Source organism: Spermophilus citellus (genome assembly GCF_964194105.1).
Source record: "Spermophilus citellus genome assembly, chromosome: 8".
In the NCBI taxonomy this organism is placed as follows: Eukaryota; Metazoa; Chordata; class Mammalia; order Rodentia; family Sciuridae; genus Spermophilus; species Spermophilus citellus.
Window position 1 is genome coordinate 138,013,850 of NC_138189.1, and position 19,967 is coordinate 138,033,816.

Genomic DNA, 19,967 nt, shown 5'->3' on the forward strand with positions numbered 1-19,967 from the left:
AAACAAACGTGGGGATTCCCAGCTTTTAGAAACCAAAAGAGTAAACCTCAATTGGACTTAAAAAAGGGATTTTCCAATGTGAACTTTTAATGAAGGGAGTTCTGACTTCTAATTTTCAAAGACTAATGCAGATAACTGGTTGAATGCTGAAAGTAAACACAGAGATGAATCAAATAATTGGACATTTAATAAATATGTATTAAATTGGGAATTCCAGATCACTTCTGCCAAGCAAATAAGCAAAAATTTTGAGAAGAAATACTTCATGTGTTTTCCTATTATAGCCAATGGTATGGAATCATACATCATAAACATCTAGAAGTTCATTTGATCTAAGACACTGGGATTGTTTTTAACTGTAACTATAGGTTCCTGCCATGGATTACCAAAAATAATCTAATCGTGAATAGTTATGATTTTCATCAGTAGTTCAAAGAAAGACAAAACACAAATACATATTTTCCTTTATTTGACTGCTTCAGGCTAAAAATTATGCAATTGTCATTTCTTAACACCATGAGAAATTAATATGGATTAGGCCAGTAATTGCTACCCACCTCATTTTTTTAACCTTGAAGATTAATTTTCTATTATTCAGCCTTAGAGTTTCCTTTCCTTGACCAGTGTAATGGAACATTAACCACTTAATGTTGCAGAAATGACATGTTGGTCAGCTTTTCATAATTGTCACAAAAGACCTCAGATAATCAACTTATAAAGAAAGAGAGTTTGATTTTGCTCAGTTTGGGAACTCTCCATCCATGACAGTCAGACTGCATTTGAACCTGTGTCAGGCACCATATCATGGCAGGGGCTCATGGTGGAGCAAGCTGCTCACCTCATGGAAGATGGGGAACAAAAAAAAGGCAGGGTGACAGGAGTCCCAATATCTCCTACAAGGGCATGCATCAGTGACCGCACTTCTTCCCACTAGTTTGCAGCTCTTAAAGGTTCCACTACCTCCCAATAGGCCACAGGCTGGCAACCAGGACATCAACACAGAAGTCCTTGGGGGGACCTTTATCCAACCATAGCAAGGCAACTTGCCGGCCTTGGGCTTCCAGGTCCCCACCTGTTTGGAGGGCTCCCTGCAGGACTGAGGTGCTCTCAGTTGTTCAAAAGCTCATCCTTGTTTCTGGGCACCAGTGGAAACAAAGTTTAATGTGCTCCTCTCCACCCTGCCTCTTTTGGTCTAAATTCAGGTTTTGTGGTATTATAAATATTCATTTGATAAATTATGTCAGTGAAGGTAACAATCACTAATATTTACTAAGCATGTATGTTTGACGTTCTTTGTGTGCATTCTTCCATTTAATTCTAACTCAACCCTTTGGACTAGGTTTGTTTACTATTAGAGCTCTGAAAGAAATGATCCTGAAACTCAAAGGTTATGAAAGCTCTAATAAATCTTCCAATGCCCCTTAGCTAGAAGTTATAGAAAATGATTCTTTTAAACTTTATTTATGAGATTTATCAGGAAGAGAAAAATCGCTAGGGAATTTAGTCTTCTCTCCCATGATTCCATGAATCTGATGCTTAATGAGATTTACATTTGTTCAAACAAAAATTAGCATTAATAGCATTTTATATATAAAAACAAAAGGTTCTTGAAGCATGATTATTTGCTCTGATAAAAACAGACACCTGATTAACTGAGCTCTTTTAAAATTAATTTAGTATTTTATAGTTTGTTTTATTTAAGCCTGGACTCTATTGTATCATTTTTAACTGTTTAAAGTTGTCACAAAAACTAGAAGTAAATTATTTTTGAGTCTGACTTTCTGAAAATGTTCCAAGAAAACGCCACAGATGGGGCCATAAATATCATATTTTATATTCATCACTCCTATTACAGTTCACACAAATTCATAGAAAATTCTACACACTTGCACAGTGGGAACATAAATGAATTTTTTGCAAAAGCATGAGTCATTTATCATGCCAAGAGTAGCTGAGGAATTGACATCAGTGTGTTAATTAAGTTACTAGACCATTCCAAGGGAAAATAAAATTGGCTATTGTTAGCATCTTCTTTAAAGATCTTTTGGCCTCATAAAAGTTAGCTGTTATGACAGATCTCCACTGAGAGGATCTGGTGTGTAATTAAAATGCATTTCAGTAAGAGGCGGTATTTGACATATTTCAGGTTGCAGCAGAGAATTTAAAAGTATGCATTAGCCAGTATTTACACAAAAACCCAGTGAAAGCTTTCTATTTTCTATTTGGTTTGTACAGCAGTTCATCAATTTGGTTCTTAAGAGATGAATTTTCAAACTCCTAAATTAGTCCTATGAATTTAAGATTTTAATTCCCTGGAAATAATTTTTATTGCCCAAACTAAGAGTGTTTTAGGAAACATCCTTTGCTCTAGTCAACTTTTTCATGGCTCTGACAAAAGAATAGTTTTAGAGGAGGAAAAGTTTATTTGGGACTCATCGCTTGGGAGGTCTCAGTCCATAGAAGGCTGACTTCATTCCTTGGGTCCTGAGGTCAGGCAGAACATGTTGGAAGGTGTGGAGGAAGAACGAAGCACAGAAACCAAGAAGCAACCAAGAAGCAAAGAAACTAAGCTCAGCTCACCAGGGACAAAATATATACCCCAAAGGCATGTCCTTAGTGACCTACTTCCTGAAGCCACACCTTACCTCCCTATAGTTACCATCCAATTAATCCATGCAAGTGCATAAATCCATCAATGAGGTTAAGGCTATCATAACCCAGGCATTTCACCTCTATATTTTCTTGCATTGTCTCACACATGAGCTTTCGGGAGACACCTCATATCTAATCATAACATCCTTCCTATCCCTAATATGTGTGATAATGCATGGATTTCATGAAAGATGTGTGATTTAGGGTGGCAGCCACTTCTCCTTGGGTTAGGAAGCTTTAGAACACACATGGAGCCACACAGAAGGAGAAGCCATTCATAGTCCACGATGCCTGTAGAATCATATGTGCCAGGTAGATGACAATATATCTTACACAGTATCGACATTCTTTTCCAAAATATATGGAAACATTAATGGAGAATTCTGTTATGAATTCAAACAAATTGGAGTAAAATTAACTTAAGAGACCACCTAAAAAATTACATGAAAACATGATGAGATTCAGAAACTCTGGTTTGGAATTACAAAGACCTAGATTCTCAGAATTTGGGGTTTTGTCACTACCTGGTTATATAATATGGGCATGAATGGCAGAAAGCTCAATGCAACATACCTTTAGAAAATAACTACAAATCCCAAAGCTGAACTGACTCAGATGTGACTTGATGGAGGCTCAGCTCATATTCCCAGGATGTCTCTTCCCTGGCTAGTGGTTCTCTTCTTTGGTGAAGCTCCCTTCTTAGACTTTGATGCTAAAATAACTCCCAAAGTTTAGCCTCACAGATGCTCCTGTTTAAAACCACTGGGAGAAGAGGGATTTGATTTTCTCATAACTCAAAATTTCTGCATGCCCTGCCTGCACCTGAGCCAGTCACTCCCTAGATTCGACCACCATCACAGAGGGGTTTGTACTACATTGTAAGCAGAGGAGGGTGGTGTGGTTGCTGCAGATTGTGTATTTGGCAGTGGAAAGACAAGAGTAATGGTAATAATAAAAGTTAACAACTATTTAGTGGTTTTTATATGGCTGTCCCTGTGCCAAGTGATTCACTGTGGATTACCTCATTTCATATAGGACAGGATATTTCCCGCTGGTGGGTATTTCTTCCTCAAATACTCCTGTGGTTAAGATCACTAATTGAGAATGTGGGTGGGAAGGGGTTGGAGCAGTTCCTGGGGAGACATAAAGATGTGAGGTCATCCTTTGGACAAAGGGAGAGGGGGCTCAGAATAGAGTAGGACAGGGCAATATTCAGTGTTCACTTGAGGATAAGGATCATAAAGTTCAAGTGGAAACAGATGGTTCGTGAGATTTTTCTTCTAGTGATGTTCACATGATGAAGCAGAAGCACAGAAAAGGCAAATTTTATAGGGCAGGTTCTATGGAGAAATGAAAGAGCAAGAAGCTAAGAGTATTTTTAATAGAGTTTGAAAGTATGAATCATGTGATATACGCTGGTAGGAGAAGGGTGAAGGCAGGAGAAGGTGGTTGGAAAGAAAGGGGGCGGTTAATGAGCAAAGAGAGCCGGAAGGAGAGGAAGTGGCATTTGGAAATCCATGTCTTTGAAATCAGGATTTCATCATTGATGCAGTTTCTAGTGGTAACAAGGTCCAAGACAAGACAACAGGAACATGTGTCTGAAGGGGACAGGCAGGAAAGGTTAATGGAGGAGGAGGGTGAATAATTGGCAGGCCAGAGCTTCAGGTGGGTAATCACTGAGAGCACTGAAGTTCTACTCTGAGGAGGATGGTTATTAAACTAGCAGCTGAAGGGGAGGTAGAGGGACAAACAAGAGGCTGACAGGTGGCAACCAGGAGATGGGGAACAGGGTTATAAATCCAGCAGAGGGATTCTCACAGGATAAGTGGTATTTGAAGGTGGATATGATCAGGCGAGGAGTCATGGTCTGTAAGTAGCAAGATGGTGCCCCACCAAACCTCCTTCTGGCTCTGAAGTCTGTGGAGTGTGGTTTAAAAATTTAAAAAATAAAATGTTTAAGACATCTGAGTCTCCCCTTAACCATAATTCAGAGAAAGCAGTGTCCTCCTAGAGCATCCAGCTCCATCAAAACTAGGAAGTGAATCATCAGGGAGGCGAGGGGACCATTCCAGAAGACACTGAGGCTGTGAGGGAATTTGTGGACCAGAGACTTAAATTTCTAAGAATCGCAGAGGAATGATTTTGGAGCAGGAAGTCAGGTTGGATTAGATGGTGCACAGAGCAGCCAGAGCCATAGGATTTGGGTGACAATCTATAACCTGGGCAGCCTGAACTTCAGCAGGGACCTCAGGTGAAAAGGTAACTGGGACTCATCCTGAGGCGGCTGAACAATCATAATGTTTCAGGGAGCTTAAGGAGGGAGCAGTCCTTAGTTAGAGCTTGGTGCTTATTTATTTATCATCCATGCTTATTTATGTCTCTTCTCCATCCCCTGGAGCAACAGAGCTGTCGGACAGACTTGGCTTTGTCTCAGTAAACAGGACCCAAGCAGAATAGCTGGTTCTTCCAGGGAAACCACAGCTTATAGGCGAGTTAAAGTGACAACCCAGGAGTACCACCATCATTAATGACAGTGCAAAATGAGTAGGTATCACCTGAGGAGGAATGATTTTTAAAACGAGCCACAGATATTAAGTAAGGGGATATTCTACACAAGAGAAGGCAGAAGTCGTGAAAAGGAACCAATGAGGAATATTTAGTATCAAAAATACTTTTCAATACTATTCAGCCATGAAAAGGAATAAATTGCTTATTTGGGCTTGCGTGGATGTTAAAGGCATTATGCTAGTTGAAAAAAAAAGGTTACGTGCTATTTGATTGAATTTACAGAACATTCTAGAAATGAAAAATCCTAAAGATGGAGGATGTATAAGTGGTCATCAGAGGTTAGGGGAGGGAAAGGGGAGAGGGGAGGAATTCTTTTGTGGTGATACACAGTATATTAATTGTGTGTGTTCTACACGTGTGATAAAATATCACAGAATTACAGTCGAAGACATTTTAGTCATCCATACATACAATATCTGGTGAAATACAAGTAAGTTCTGTATCTGTTAATTGTGTCCATTTCCCATTTTGATAATGCACTATAATTATATCAGCTGACACCACCAAAGGAAGTTGGGAGATGAGGTGGCATACGGGACCTCTGTGCACTCTTTCTGCCACTTCTTGTTAGTCTATCATTACTTCCAAACTGATTTTTCTTTCTTAAAGTGAGGGGAAAACAATAAGAACTATGTAAGACCAAAACAGGAGTGATAGCAATACGTTAATAAGAAATCATAGGGGAGGAAAAATACAGGAGGTATTGTTTAAAAAGTATGAAATCATGTTTCAGAATTAAAGATAAAAATGAAATATCTTAGGTTGAAAATGTTCATGTATTACCAAAATAGCTAATGAGTACTCACAACAGACATCATGACACTTAACGAACGTTAAAGACTCTTCTGAAGTAAAGCTCCAGGTTATAGAGGAAGAACAGATCACTCCCAAAGAACAAGAGTCCTGATGACATCACACCTCTCCATAGCAGCAATACCGAGCATATGCAACCATGGGGAATATGCTTGCCGTTAACTATACAAACTCAAAGTACACCCAGCAGCAGTTAACCCAGCTTGAGAGAAAGACTGACCAGACAGAAAAGGAGAGAGATGGAGATTCTGAACGAATCAGCAAGCTCAACCAGCAGAGCTGGGCAACAGAGAGATTAAGCACCAACTTCAAGAGACTACATTCCTTGACCATAATGCAACAACAAAAAGTGATTATAAACGAATAACTGAAAAAATCACATGTTTAGAAGCCAAATACATAATATTAAATAGCCAGCCTTTAGTTTCAAGATGACTGTTTCTATAGAAAATTTTTCATTGTATAGCTTTCTTCAAACAGGGCTCATGTTTATCAGTTTATTCTTGGATATTTTACGACTTCTGCTGTTATGTACGGGCCGTCTTTTCCATTACATTGGCTGGTTAGGTATTACTGGGATATGGAAGGCTCTTCATTTCCATCTGTTCAGCTTGAACCTTGCATTTCACTAAGCAGTCTCCTGATCTTAGCAGCACTGACAAGCGCTGACCCCAGGCGATGACAGTTGGCGCTCTTCCTTTCCAAGACTCGCCACACTCGTTTGTCTCTTGCTCCAGCTCTGACTTCTGCTTTCACTGTTGGCACATCTCATCTTATTCATGATTCCTCCTGGAAAACCTCTAATGTTTTTCTCCCTTGCAATGTAATGTGTCTGAATGATACTCTTTATCACATTAAGGAAATGTCTCCTCTTATTAAGAATCAGGAACGGGTGCCATCCTCGGCAGATGGCTTCCTTCTTTAAGATGCTGGCTGTCCCGCCTCTTTCCAACTGAAGTCACTTAGAAAAGCAGGTGGAATTTGAGGAGCGAATATTCAGTCCTCTTCCAGATAAGAACCTGGTCTGGTACCAAAACAGGCGGGTGGACCAATGGTACAGAATAGAGGACACAGAAACCAACCCACAAAACTACAACTTTCTTATATTTGATAAAGGGGCTAAAAGCATGCAATGGAGGAAGGATAGCATCTTCAACAAATGGTGCTGGGAAAACTGGAAATCCATATGCAACAAAATGAAACTGAATCCCTTTCTCTCGCCATGCACAAAAGTTAACTCAAAATGGATCAAGGAGCTTGATATCAAATCAGAGACATGGCATCTGATAGAAGAAAAAGTTGGCTACGACCTACATATTGTGGGGTCTGGCTCCAAATTCCTCAATAGGACACCCATAGCACAAGAGTTAACATCTAGAATCAACAAATGGGACTTACTCAAACTAAAAAGTTTTTTCTCAGCAAAAGAAACAATAAGAGAGGTAAATAGGGAGCCTACATCATGGGAACAAATCTTTACTCCTCACACTTCAGATAGAGCCCTAATATCTAGAGTATATAAAGAACTCAAAAAATTAGACAATAAGATAACAAATAACCCAATCAACAAATGGGCCAAGGACCTGAACAGACACTTCTCAGAGGAGGACTTACAATCAATCAACAAGTACATGGAAAAATGCTCACCATCTCTAGCAGTCAGAGAAATGCAAATCAAAACCACCCTAAGATACCATCTCACTCCAGTAAGATTGGCAGCCACTATGAAGTCAAACAACAACAAGTGCTGGCGAGGATGTGGAGAAAAGCGTACACTTGTACATTGCTGGTGGGACTGCAAATTGGTGCGGCCAATTTGGAAAGCAGTTTGGAGATTCCTGAGAAAGATGGGAATGGAACCACCATTTGACCCTGCTATTGCCCTTCTCGGACTATTCCCTGAAGACCTTAAAAGAGCATGCTACAGGGATACTGCCACATCGATGTTCATAGCAGCACAATTCACAATAGCTAGACTGTGGAACCAACCCAGATGCCCTTCAATAGATGAATGGATAAAAAAAAATGTGGCATCTATACACAATGGAGTACTATGCAGCAATAAAAAATGACAAAATCATAGAATTTGGAGGGAAATGGATGGCATTAAAGCAGATTATGCTAAGTGAAGCTAGCCAAGCCCTAAAAAACAAATGCCAAATGTCTTCTTTGATATAAGGAGAGTAACTAAGAACAGACTAGGGAAGAAGAGCACGAGAAGAAGACCAACATTAAACAAGGATGAGAGGTGGGAGGGAAAGGGAGAGAGAAGGGAAATTGCATGGAAATGGAAGGAGACCCTCAGGGTTATACAAAATTACATACAAGAGGAAGTGAGGGGAAAGGGAAAAATAATACAAGGGGGAGGAATGAATTACAGTAGAGGGGGTAGAGAGAGAAGAGGGGAGGGGAGGGAAGGGGGATAGTAGAGGATAGGAAAGGCAGCAGAATACAACAGACATGAGTATGTCAATATGTAAATCAATGGAAGTGTAACTGATGTGATTCTGCAATCTGTATATGGGGTAAAAATGGGAGTTCATAACCCACTTGAATCAAAGTGTGAAATATGATATATCAAGAACTATGTAATATTTTGAACAACCAACAATAAAAAAAAAGAACCTGGATTGGAAAATATCACTTCTGCTCACATCTTGGTGTCCAAATATTAATCACATAGCCAATTCTAGCTGCAAGGGAGCCTGCAGATTAACATTTTTTTCTGGACAGCCTGTGCCTAGCTAAAGCAATAATGCTACAGGGGAAAGGCAGAGTAAAGACTGGAGCATAACAAGCTACACAACATAATCATGTGCTTTATTCCTTTAACTTGTGAATGTCCTAAAAATTCAATATATTTTCTGACTTTAAGTCATCCTCACAGCCAGGTCTGGTGCCACACACCAGTGACGTGAGAGGTTCAGGCAGGAGGATCTCAAGTTTGAGGCTAGCCTCAGCAATTTAGTAAGGCCTTAAGCAATTTAGCAAGACCCTGTCTCAAAATAGACAATGAAAAGGGCTGGGGTTTGGCTCAGTGGCTAAGCACATCCCTGGGTTCAATCCTTCCCCCCAAAATAATCATCCTCATATTCCCAGAATAAATCCCTCTAAGGAATGAAATTTGTTTTATTGGATTAAAACTTGTTTTATTGGAAACAGAATTATTGGATTCTGTTTGGGAGTGCTTTATTTAGGATTTTTGCATCTTTGTATAATAAAAATACATTTGTGGGTGCAAAAAGTAGCAATAACACTGTGTATACTTACATGGTACTTTGCAGGTTTTAAAATCATTTCACATACATTTTTTGGCTTGAGAATATGTCATAATCAGAAGCTGACTAAAACACAGTTGATGTGAAGTGTGTAAACAGAAAATATCTACAAATGGAACTCTACAAGCTTTTTTTCTTTTTTTAACAATTGCCCAAATCCTAAAGAGCCATCGGTGAGACCGAAGAAAGTCCTGATTATGGGGGAGAGAAGGATGCAGGGGATGAAAGAAGAAGATTTGATCCCATGAACACAGGGAGTCATGTTCACATCCTCCAAGGTGCACAGGGAAGCTCTTTACAACATCTAGCCCTCTGCTGGAGTTCTGGACATTTTTCATTGTTTAAGCAACCTGGCTTGAATATACAAATAAAGGCTTTCTTGTCATTGAACATTCTTTGGCTTTGGATTCCTTAACTGCGCCTACCAAATTAGATTATGGCAGCCGAACACTCTCGTGGGTAAAAGAAGCACTTCAAAACCCAAGATTCCCTTCTTGGCCTGGCACCCAGGTGATATGTGTCCTGTTCACACTTTCTACCCTAGGACTGGGGAGCTTTTACAGAATACACAGTAATTACATAACAGCAATTACCACTCAGAAGGATGAAGTACCTTTGGAAGGCAAATAGATGGCAATCCGATGGAACTTTCGAAAAGAGGTGCTCGGGGGGTGTCACTATAAATATAGAATTTCCCAAATAAGTAGGACTCTTTTGTACATTTGAAAGGTACAAAATATGCTCTCAGTTAACTTCTCTCCCCTGAACTTTAGAGCCTCATAGATACATACTACATAGCTACTGAGGGCAACATTTAACCTTGAGATTTCTCTCCCCCACCCCACCTGGCCCTGGTTCACTCCTTTCCTGCTCACACACACCCACAGGTACAATTTACACTGCAGTACCTGGAACATTCTGCTGAATTCTCCCTGACTCTGTAGCTACATATTCTAAAATGAAGCAAAGGTCAGGAAATTGAGAGCTCACATCAATGAACATGTCTCATTTGGAAAAATTAGTTCCTGGAGTAGATTTTTGCCCTGAAATTTATGCATCAGTCAGAATGATAGCTCATCCAAAGCTACTTAACATGTACTGGTTTTCTCTCTCTCTTTCTTCCTTTCTTTCTTTTGGAGCCCTAAATTCCTAAACTATTAATAAAATTCACACTTATTTCAATAACCTTTACCATGCACAGTACACAGTCTAAAGAACACTACCCAAGAATCACATCTATTTTTACCCTCATCAGGCTTGGGAATTAATTATGAATGTTAAAAATGAATAAGGTTGAAGTCCAGATGAACAGACGTGCCCTGCTGTCATCTGCAGTTTGTCTTTCCCAGTGGCTAGAAAATGCACAACATTGGTACAGAGAACCCTAGAGATGTCACTAAGCACTTGAGTTTAAAACAGATGCTTTAAATAGTTCATTATACTTTCCTCTACCGCAGGAGAAAATGTTTTCTTGGATCTCTGAGAACGGATCATAAGTAATTGAAAGCTTTGTGGAGATCCAGAAGTTGATTGCCAGTTTTTAAAGTGCTGAACTGGGGTTTCAAATATACCATCCAGTTCCAGAAACCAATTCTTAACTGTTAGACTCTGTGGTCTCTGAAATGTAAGTACAAATGGGAAAATTCTAGAGTGGGAGCAGGGGAAGTGGTGAGGAGTGTGTGGGCCAGCGGAGAGGAAATGGGTTGAAAGCTGTAAAACTGAAGGCCTGGTGCAGGTTCAGCAGGTCAGCCTCACAGGAAAAAGCCAAGTGTAAAATATGCCCGAATTAGAAGAATTAGGGTGGAAAGAAATCACATCCCAATGCTCCTGTTTTCCACCTGTGCATGAGAATTCAGTAAACAGTGTGTTGCTATATTAGATAAATATTTGAATAGAATCTTGGGTGGAGGCAAACTTTTTTTTAATTAGTTCTTTTTAAATGTACATGACAGTATAGTGTATTTGGACATATCACACATACATGGAGTATAACTTTCCCTTCTTGTGGTTGTACACGATGTGGATTTTCACTGGTCGTGTGAACATAGGAAAGTTATGTCTGATTCATTCTTCTGTCTTTCCTATTTCATCCCTCCTCCCTTCCCTTCACTCCCCTTTATCTAATCCAATGAACTTCTATCCCCCTCCATTACTGTGTGCTAGCATCTGCATATCAGAGAGAACAGTCAGCCTTTGGTTTGGGGGGATTAGCTTATTTCACTTAGCTTGATAATCTCCAGTTCCATCCATTTACCAGCAAATTGGAGACAAATTTTCTAAGTAGAATATCAAAACTGGAAGCCACTAAGCAATCTATTTATGAAATTTAACTATTGAAAAATATAAAACTTTTGTGTACCATAATTAATCCCCAAACACCCATCCTCAAAAAAATAATTGAATTCTAGAGAGCCTTAAATAAACATACCTAAAGAATATAAATAAGGAAATCAATGAAAAATTATGATCCTACTGTTGCTTAAATGTCTCTAAAATAAAGGCAGCACCAGGGTGAACCAAGCCAGATTAGTGCAAGACACAAAGAAGATCATGTTTCTGTAAAGACAAAACCTGCCAGTAGCCTTAATCCCTCACCAAACCCCAGACCACACACTGCCATTAGCCAAAGTAAACACTAAAGCAGAAGGAGCCGCAGAATCCTCAGTAAATTCTACAAAGTTGGAATTCAAGCTGTGAGTTTGAGTCATTCTCGGAAACAATGTCCAAACCCAAACACTCTGTGGCTTTATGATTTTGCAATTGTACCAATGTAAAGGTCGTAGGAATTTTTTAGATATGTAATTGATGTAACATGCAAGATACCTTTGTGTGCGGTTTTCTTTTTTTTGCGGGGGGGTAATGATATATTAAGTATTTCATAATCACAAATCAGTGGTTCTAATGTAGTTTGCTTTTAGAATGTTTGTTCAGCCTGAGTGAAACATCATCGTGGAATGAAAGGCCTAAGTGGCTTCTAAGAGGCTTGCAACACCCTGAGCCAACATGGTCTGGTTCCATCTGCCTGGCTGACCTCAGCATGTGCATAGGCCAGCTTTTAGTAGGGTTTAATTTTGTCCTGAATTTGCAGCATTCTAATTGCATATTAGTTCCCTTTAATTTGTAGTCGCCTCAAGTAATGGATTGCCCCAAATGGAGTGGAGCTTGTGTGCGAGATCACCTTACATCTTTCTGGTGGATTTAAATTAGGGTGACTCTTGGGAACCTATCTGGTAAAACTGACATTCTTTTCTATATATTATCTGCCACAATGACAGGTTGGGTTGGGTCCTTTGAATCTGATGTCATTTCCTGCTTAAATCCACCCTCCCACATAGAGATCCCAGAACTCCTCGCCAAAGAGCTGCCCCTTACACTGTCATGAAGCATGGGGACAATGACCCACATAACTCAGACTCAGTTACTTCAAATTGTCTAAATAATAGGAGCAATATTGTAGGTGTATTGGATAAAAATGTTTTTAAAAAATCCTAGACTGTTTTTTCTTTGCTTGGGATGAGGTTGCACAGCTGTGTCCAGTGAATTAGGTAAAAATAAACAGAAAATCGCTCTGAGCCAATGTTTTCTGTTGGCAGATCGTATCAGAGGTCTTTAAGAAATTTTGGATTGGGGTTGAGCAGGTACTCACAAAGGAAGAAAATTGCTTCGGGAACTTTTATTTTGTTGTTTTGTTATGGTTTAGGTGTTGTTGTTTATTGTTGTTTTGGGTTGGGTTGGATTGGTGATTGGGATGGAACTCAGGATCTTATCTTGTGCATGCTAGGCAAGTGCTCTACCACTGAGCGGCACCTACAGTCCCTGGAAACAGTACACGGAGATCTGTGCGTGGGTAATCCCAGGGTCTGTGCAGGGGAAAGGAACAGAGCACTCAGGATGGTGGCATAACACTGGACAGGTCACCCTTTGCCATGGGGTGTAAAGTGCCCTTTGCCCTCCTCAGGAGATCTGGAGAGTGCATCACATAACTGTAAACCATGCTGGATGGAAAGGGTCCACCTGTACCAGACCCAGGGTTGACATCTCAGAGTGGAAAAGATGGCTTGATTGTGGCCTCACTGGTACCAAATCATGATTTCTACTTAAGTTCTTTTTTCTTGTGCAAGACAGCCGCGTCTCTAGGTAGCTGAAGAAAGAGAATATGACTCAGTTTCCAGCTGTTAGGTGTTCCCAGCCAGCCAAGAACACTCAAAAAGCAGTGTCCCTGCATGGTACTTCATCCAGACGTTTCCACCTCACCCCAACTGCTGCTTTCTTCCCCCTCCTGCCCCAGGTGTCGAAGACATCGTGGCCATTATGATTCCTGAGCCAAAGGGGAAGGAGATCGTGAGCCTGCTGGAAAGGAACGTCACCGTGACCATGTACATCACCATTGGGACCCGGAACTTGCAGAAATATGTGAGCCGCACTTCGGTTGTGTTCGTCTCCATCTCCTTCATTGTCCTGATGATCATTTCCCTTGCATGGCTGGTCTTTTATTATATCCAGAGGTTTCGATATGCAAATGCCAGGGACAGGAACCAGGTGAGTAGCCCACATTTTTTAAAATAATAATAACTTTCACAAATTCTTGCAAAAGTAATCGACATTACTGTATAAACTTTGAAAGATCACAGAAAAGTACCAAGACAAAAACAAAATTACATGTTATACCTCCACTCAGCGTAAACATAATCCGTATGTCCTATATCGTTTTCAGATATTTTTCAAAAAGACATATTTTGATGTTTTTCTGGTATTGTTATGTAAAATAGAGATAATTGTCTCACATACTGTTGCTCATTTTTTGATAATAATTTAACTGGTCAGAGAATAAATGGTGAATGAGGTCATGAACAGTGAAATGTTAATAGGCAAATAACACATAGGCTTATGTATTTTTTTTAAAAAAAAAAAAGTATAACACATTTAACTCTGTACCCTTCTCTCTCATTTCATCTTGGAGATTATCTCAGAGGTGAATTTGTATTGACAGACCATGCTGCCTTCTCATTTCTGATGACTACATAGTTTTCAAAGTCTGCATTTTTCACATTTATTTAACCAGGTCCTATTAATAGACATTTTTTCTCTTACCAAAAAAAAAATGTGAATGTGATGCTAACCACATTTGTAAGTGCATTTATAAAGTAAATCCTAGAAGTTTAGTGATTAGGCCAATAATACCAATAATACATGTACTTTCAAAACTATGATAAATATTGACAAGTAGCTAAAAAATATACCAATTTGTACTTTAACCAACAATATATACAAATTATTTTCCCATCTCATCGCCCCCCCAAAAAATATTTTACAGATTTTTATTGCGTGCCATCTGATAAATTAAAAATGTCACCACATTTTGGGGGATAGAAAGGTTAGCTGAGCTGGACAGCACTTTGCCTGTCATGCCAGAGGCCTTGTGTTTAGTAACAGCACCAGGGGGGGAAAAACTGTTTTCACATTTTTCTTATTAAACATTGAACATTTTTTAAGTACAATAGGATAAATGAAGTTATTTCTGTGAAGTATCTGTTTATATTATTTGAATCATTTTCATTTCCATTTTTTTAATAAACGTGTATAAAATCTTTTAGGAAATTAACCTTTTATGATATGATGATCAGTTTTCCCCCAGCTTGTCATTATCTTGGATTTATGGATGGTGTTTTCTCCATGCAGAATCTTGGGGTTTTTACACAACTAATAATTTTTTTTTATGTAGCTCCCAACTTGTTCATAATCAGGTCTTCTACAGGCCAAGACTTCATTCTCTTATATTATCCTATACTATTTTTTAAATTTCCCTGTAAGGTTAAATATTTAGAGAATTTTTTTCAGTGTAAAGAATGAAGTTGAGGAGGAACATTATTTTCAGGAGGGCTACCGTTTTATAACTGGTGTTTGGTGATAACTGATCTTCCCTTCATATGCAGTAGCCCCATCTGGCTTACACTGAACAGCCCTTTGAGCTGTCTTTGTGCTCTCAGGACTAGTCCACTGTCATCTGTCTGGAGCAGATTGATCTGAGTGCTCTAGGACGATAGCTCATGGCTGTTTGTGCTAACTTCCTTATTGCCCTCTCTGCATTTTTTCATTTTTCTTTATAGAAATTTGGACTCAATATCAGTCTTTTAATTCATAAGGCAGTTTAGAAGAAATTTATAACTATATGATGTTGAATCTTTGTATCCAAGTATAATTTATATTTTTCCTTTATTCAACTCTTCTTTTTGTCCCAGAAGCACTTTTAAATGCATATTAATCTTGAACATTCTTTTTTATATTTATTCTTAGACACTGATTATGTTTCTTTGATAAATTTAATTTTTTTCATATTTTTGTATGTTTGGCACACTATTAAATAGCATCAGTCTCACCACCTTAATAATAATTATAATAATACATAGTATTGATTGTATACAGGCATGTGCTAAGAGCTCTCACTTAATTTGTATATTTAAAAGTCCTTAATAACTTTATAGTAGGGGATTTTATTATTCTCATAAAGGAAGAAACAGCACAGGGAGGGTAGGTAACTTTCTCAAGGTCACAAAGCTTGTCACTAATAGAACCATGGCAGGACTTCAGAGTCCATGGTCTGAATAACTACATTGCCATACTTGTGATTATTTATATTAATTTCTCAAAATTATATTAATAACACCTACAGTTAGTGATAATTTAGTTCTTTCAAATTTTAAATGTACTATTTTTATCCTATTTCATTGACTTGTATAATAAACACCAGAATAACCAAAAATAATATAATGAAAATATGGCTCTTCATGTAATATTTATGGGAATATCTCAATTTAATGGAATTGGTTCTACCATTTTCATTTTATCAATTCCCTATGTAGTCTTCTAGGTTAAGGTATATATTCTATTATGTTATAAAATATATATTAATGTCAGAAGTGTCTACAGTACTATCTGAATATGAATTTTTAATAAAGAGTGGGTGTTTGGTTCTAACAAATGCCTTTTTAATAGCAGTGGTCTAAGTTTTCTCTTTTTCCTTATTTAAAGGACTGGATTCTATTAATGAATTTCCCAGTTCTGAATCATCCTGAATTTCCAGTACCTACCATTCCTCTAATCTGTCCTAGGTTACATTTATCAGTATTTTACTTAGAATATTATTTAGTTCTTACCTTGGAACTCATATGTGAAATTTGTCGATGGTTTACATTTTTGTCATGTTTAGGTGATGGTTATTCTACGCTTTATAAGAACAATTGGTAAGCCGCCCTCCACTTTCTGTAATCTCGAGTTATGACGTCCAGCACGGCAGCCATTCGCCAGGTGTGGCTGTTTAAATTTAAGTTAATTGTAATAAAATATAGTTTAGCACTCTGGCACAATCTCCGTGGCTACCACATGGCTGTGCATATATATTCCGTTTCCATCTTTGAAGAAGGTCCTACTGGGCAGCAGTGCTTTAAGGCATTTGGAACAGCACTGGAAGTGGCTGATTCTAATCAGCGTAGAAATCATAAGTTAATAAGGTCTGAATTGTTTGGTTTAGAGGGATAGTTCTTTTGCCTTTTCTATTTCTTTTATGGCTATTGGTCTGTTTGACTTTTCTGTGGCTTCTGGAATAATTAGTTTTAAATTGTTCTTGCTTTTTTTCTTATTCTCGAAATGATGCAGACTCAATGTAACAAACTTTGTCAACCATTCAAAAATCACCAAAAAGCAAAAGCAAATCTTCCATTCCCACAACTGAATTGTCAGTTATTATCTTGTGGATTTATTCAGTAATTTATCATTTTATGTGTACCTCTGTATGCATGAGACAAACACATACATATATTTTATGTTCTTTTTATTAAATGGTGAGCATTTTCACCATCATTAAATAATCTTCAAAAATATGACTTTTGTTGCCATGTGATAGTGAAATTCTATCATTTACCAAAAGTGAGAAAATTATTTAATTTTTTTCTACACTAAGTGATAATTTACTATACCTTTCTCTATGGTTACCTTTCTCTTATGAGGATTAAATGAGTTACTTTATGTTATTTTAAGAAACACAGAATATTCAGTGGATCTCCACATCATGTATAACAAGAATGGGATCTAATTAAAATAAGATATACTCCATGGATATGTAATATATCAAAATATACTCTACCATCATGTCTATCTAAAAAGAACAAATAAGAAACACTGAACATTTGATTAATTAAAATTCCCATGAATTATGCCCATTATTATCATCATGACGATCCTTGATGACTCCATACCATACAACTCAATACTTCCCCTTTTATTAAGTACTCCAGGCCACAAATAAACACAATACTAGTTAGACATAAGGTGATGAAAATACATTCAGGAATAATGCATTTGTTTCCTCTGGAATTTCATATGAGGGAACATATATCACTTATGAAAATGATAGTCAGCAAGTGCATCAGACAATGATAAATAGAAGTGGCATTTCTTTATTTTTGAACCTATAGATAATTAGGTAGTTGAGACAAGGATGGCATTTTAAGGTTGAACTAGTTGAGTGATTATTTCAGTCATTTCATTTTGTACAGGTAGATAGTGCTTATGTATCTTTTTAGACATATACATATTCTGTGATGTATGTTTAAAAAACAACTGGAAGATGACGGTATGGAAGTGATATGGTTTAGTTCGCAGGGTTTAAGTTGTAACTCTGTTCCCATTGCATTAACTTTCCTCGAATTACAGGATGATAGCATGAGGGTCACTCAGTGAATTGGGATCATGTTAAAAGTTAACAATGGTCATATACTTCAGTCCTTTGGTGAATGGAGTAAGAACAAATAGTTTCCCTTAGGAAAAAAAATATTTCTCTTTTGATAGGCAATGTTCTGCTCTATTCAACAGAAACTTACAGTGTGCAAGCTGTAGCTATATAAAGAATCAGGTTAAACTTAAATCACTTATTTTTATTAAACCATTATTGACCTTTAGAAAAAGTGACTCTCAGTTTCTGTAGGACCACAGCCTGAAATAGAATATAAAAGGCGTTAATTTTACATTGGCAAAGTATCCAGCCATTCGGGAAGAGAAGGTGAACTTTGAGCACCTCTGAGTCTGCCTCAGTTTGTGTGGGTGACAATTAAAGGACATGATCATGCACCTTTTCATGCCACACTGGACCTGGAGAAGACCCTCTCAGTCACATTTCCCAGGAAGTGAGATTTTTCTGAAAGTTCACAGCAAGATCTTGGCACGTCCATAGGACCTTTGGCTGCTGTGATGTTGCCTAAAGCAACTCTGTCACATTAAATCCAATTCAGGGCAACAGTGAAAGATGATGGCTTTGGAATCAAAAGGATCTGGGTTCAAATCTTTGCTCTGCTGATTCCTGGCGATGTGACCTTGCAGAGCTACATCCCCATCCCGTGCAAAGTGAGAGCGATAAGCCAGCCCCATAGGCTTGATGTAAGGTTGGAGAGAAAACTGTATGATATTATTAGAGGGTTGTTAATGAGGTCATTTTCAATGGACAAAAGAATTCTTGGAGAATGGCATTTCCTCCTAAAAGGCAAATAGCTCATTTCTTACATAACTCACATGCAGTTAGATCTAGGTATGGGCTTTGGATCTCAGTTGACACCGTTTGAAGCAAAATGAGGTATATTTTTTCCATCTTTCCTCTAGGGTTATGGGACAAGCGAAGCTAGATAAATACACCACATAGAAAGAATTTGACTTTCTTGGAAAGTAATTATCCACACAGTACCTCTTTTTAATTAGCAATAATAATATATGTACACAGTGGAAAAATAATAGGTCAACAAGAGGTACATGTTTGAGAGTAAGTCTTCTTTCTACCCCAAACTCCCTTGAGCAATTTCCTGTCCTCCAGCCCTCCCCAGAAACAGCAACTCCTAACACTTCCCTTACTCACTTCCAGAAGAGTGTGTGTGTGTGTGTGTGTGTGTGTGTGCACAAAGTTACTTTCCACATTTATTACGTAGACAAGGACTCTGCCTTCACAAAGTATCATAGTGGCATCAATAAGCAATGCCTATGAAAATGGATGGGAGACAACTTGGAAGGAGAGGACCATGGTCACAGAGGATGGACTAGAGGGAGGGAGGTGGAAAAGTTAAGGAGTCGGATTAAGGCAATATTTTTAAATCCTATGGGTTTAATGTAGAATATAAAAGACACATCCTAGTTTATGCCTGCTGTCCCAGCCTCTGTAGTAGGAGGGAGATCCCGTTTTCTCCCCCATACTCTCAACTTGGAAGACTCCTGTCACCACGTGTATGGGTGTTCCCCACAGGACACACCTGAGTGTCCTAGAGTCTAACTCCATTCTGACAGGATCTGCCTAAGAGAGTAGCAAACCCACAGGTTAAGAAATGTGTTCCTCAAGGCTGTGCCATTTCAGACCCTGGGCATATCCAGTCGTGCCCCTTGCTTCTGGCAGAGAGGCTTTCTATGGGAGGTTCTCAGGGCTCCCCCTTCAGGCTTGGTTATTTGTTAGAGCAGGAAAGACACACGCAGGGCATGATCCAGGGGAAGGGCACAGAGCTGCCACACATGTTCTGGGCGGGACCATTCTAAATGTGCAGCAACCTGGAGCTCTCTAAACCCTGTCATTTGGGGATTTGTATGGAGTTTCATTACCCATGCAGGATGGATGAAATCAATGGCTGT

At 38.6% G+C, this 19,967-nt stretch overlaps 1 protein-coding gene across 1 annotated transcript in view; it reads left to right on the forward strand.

Annotated features, from left to right (window-relative positions):
* RNF150 (ring finger protein 150) overlaps positions 1-19,967 on the forward strand; it is a 222,296-nt gene that overhangs the window by 118,176 nt on the left and 84,153 nt on the right. Inside the window, exon 2 of the mRNA XM_081304140.1 lies at positions 13,600-13,850. Coding sequence (XP_081160266.1) covers positions 13,600-13,850 — 251 coding nt within the window. The remainder of the gene's footprint in view (positions 1-13,599; positions 13,851-19,967) is intronic.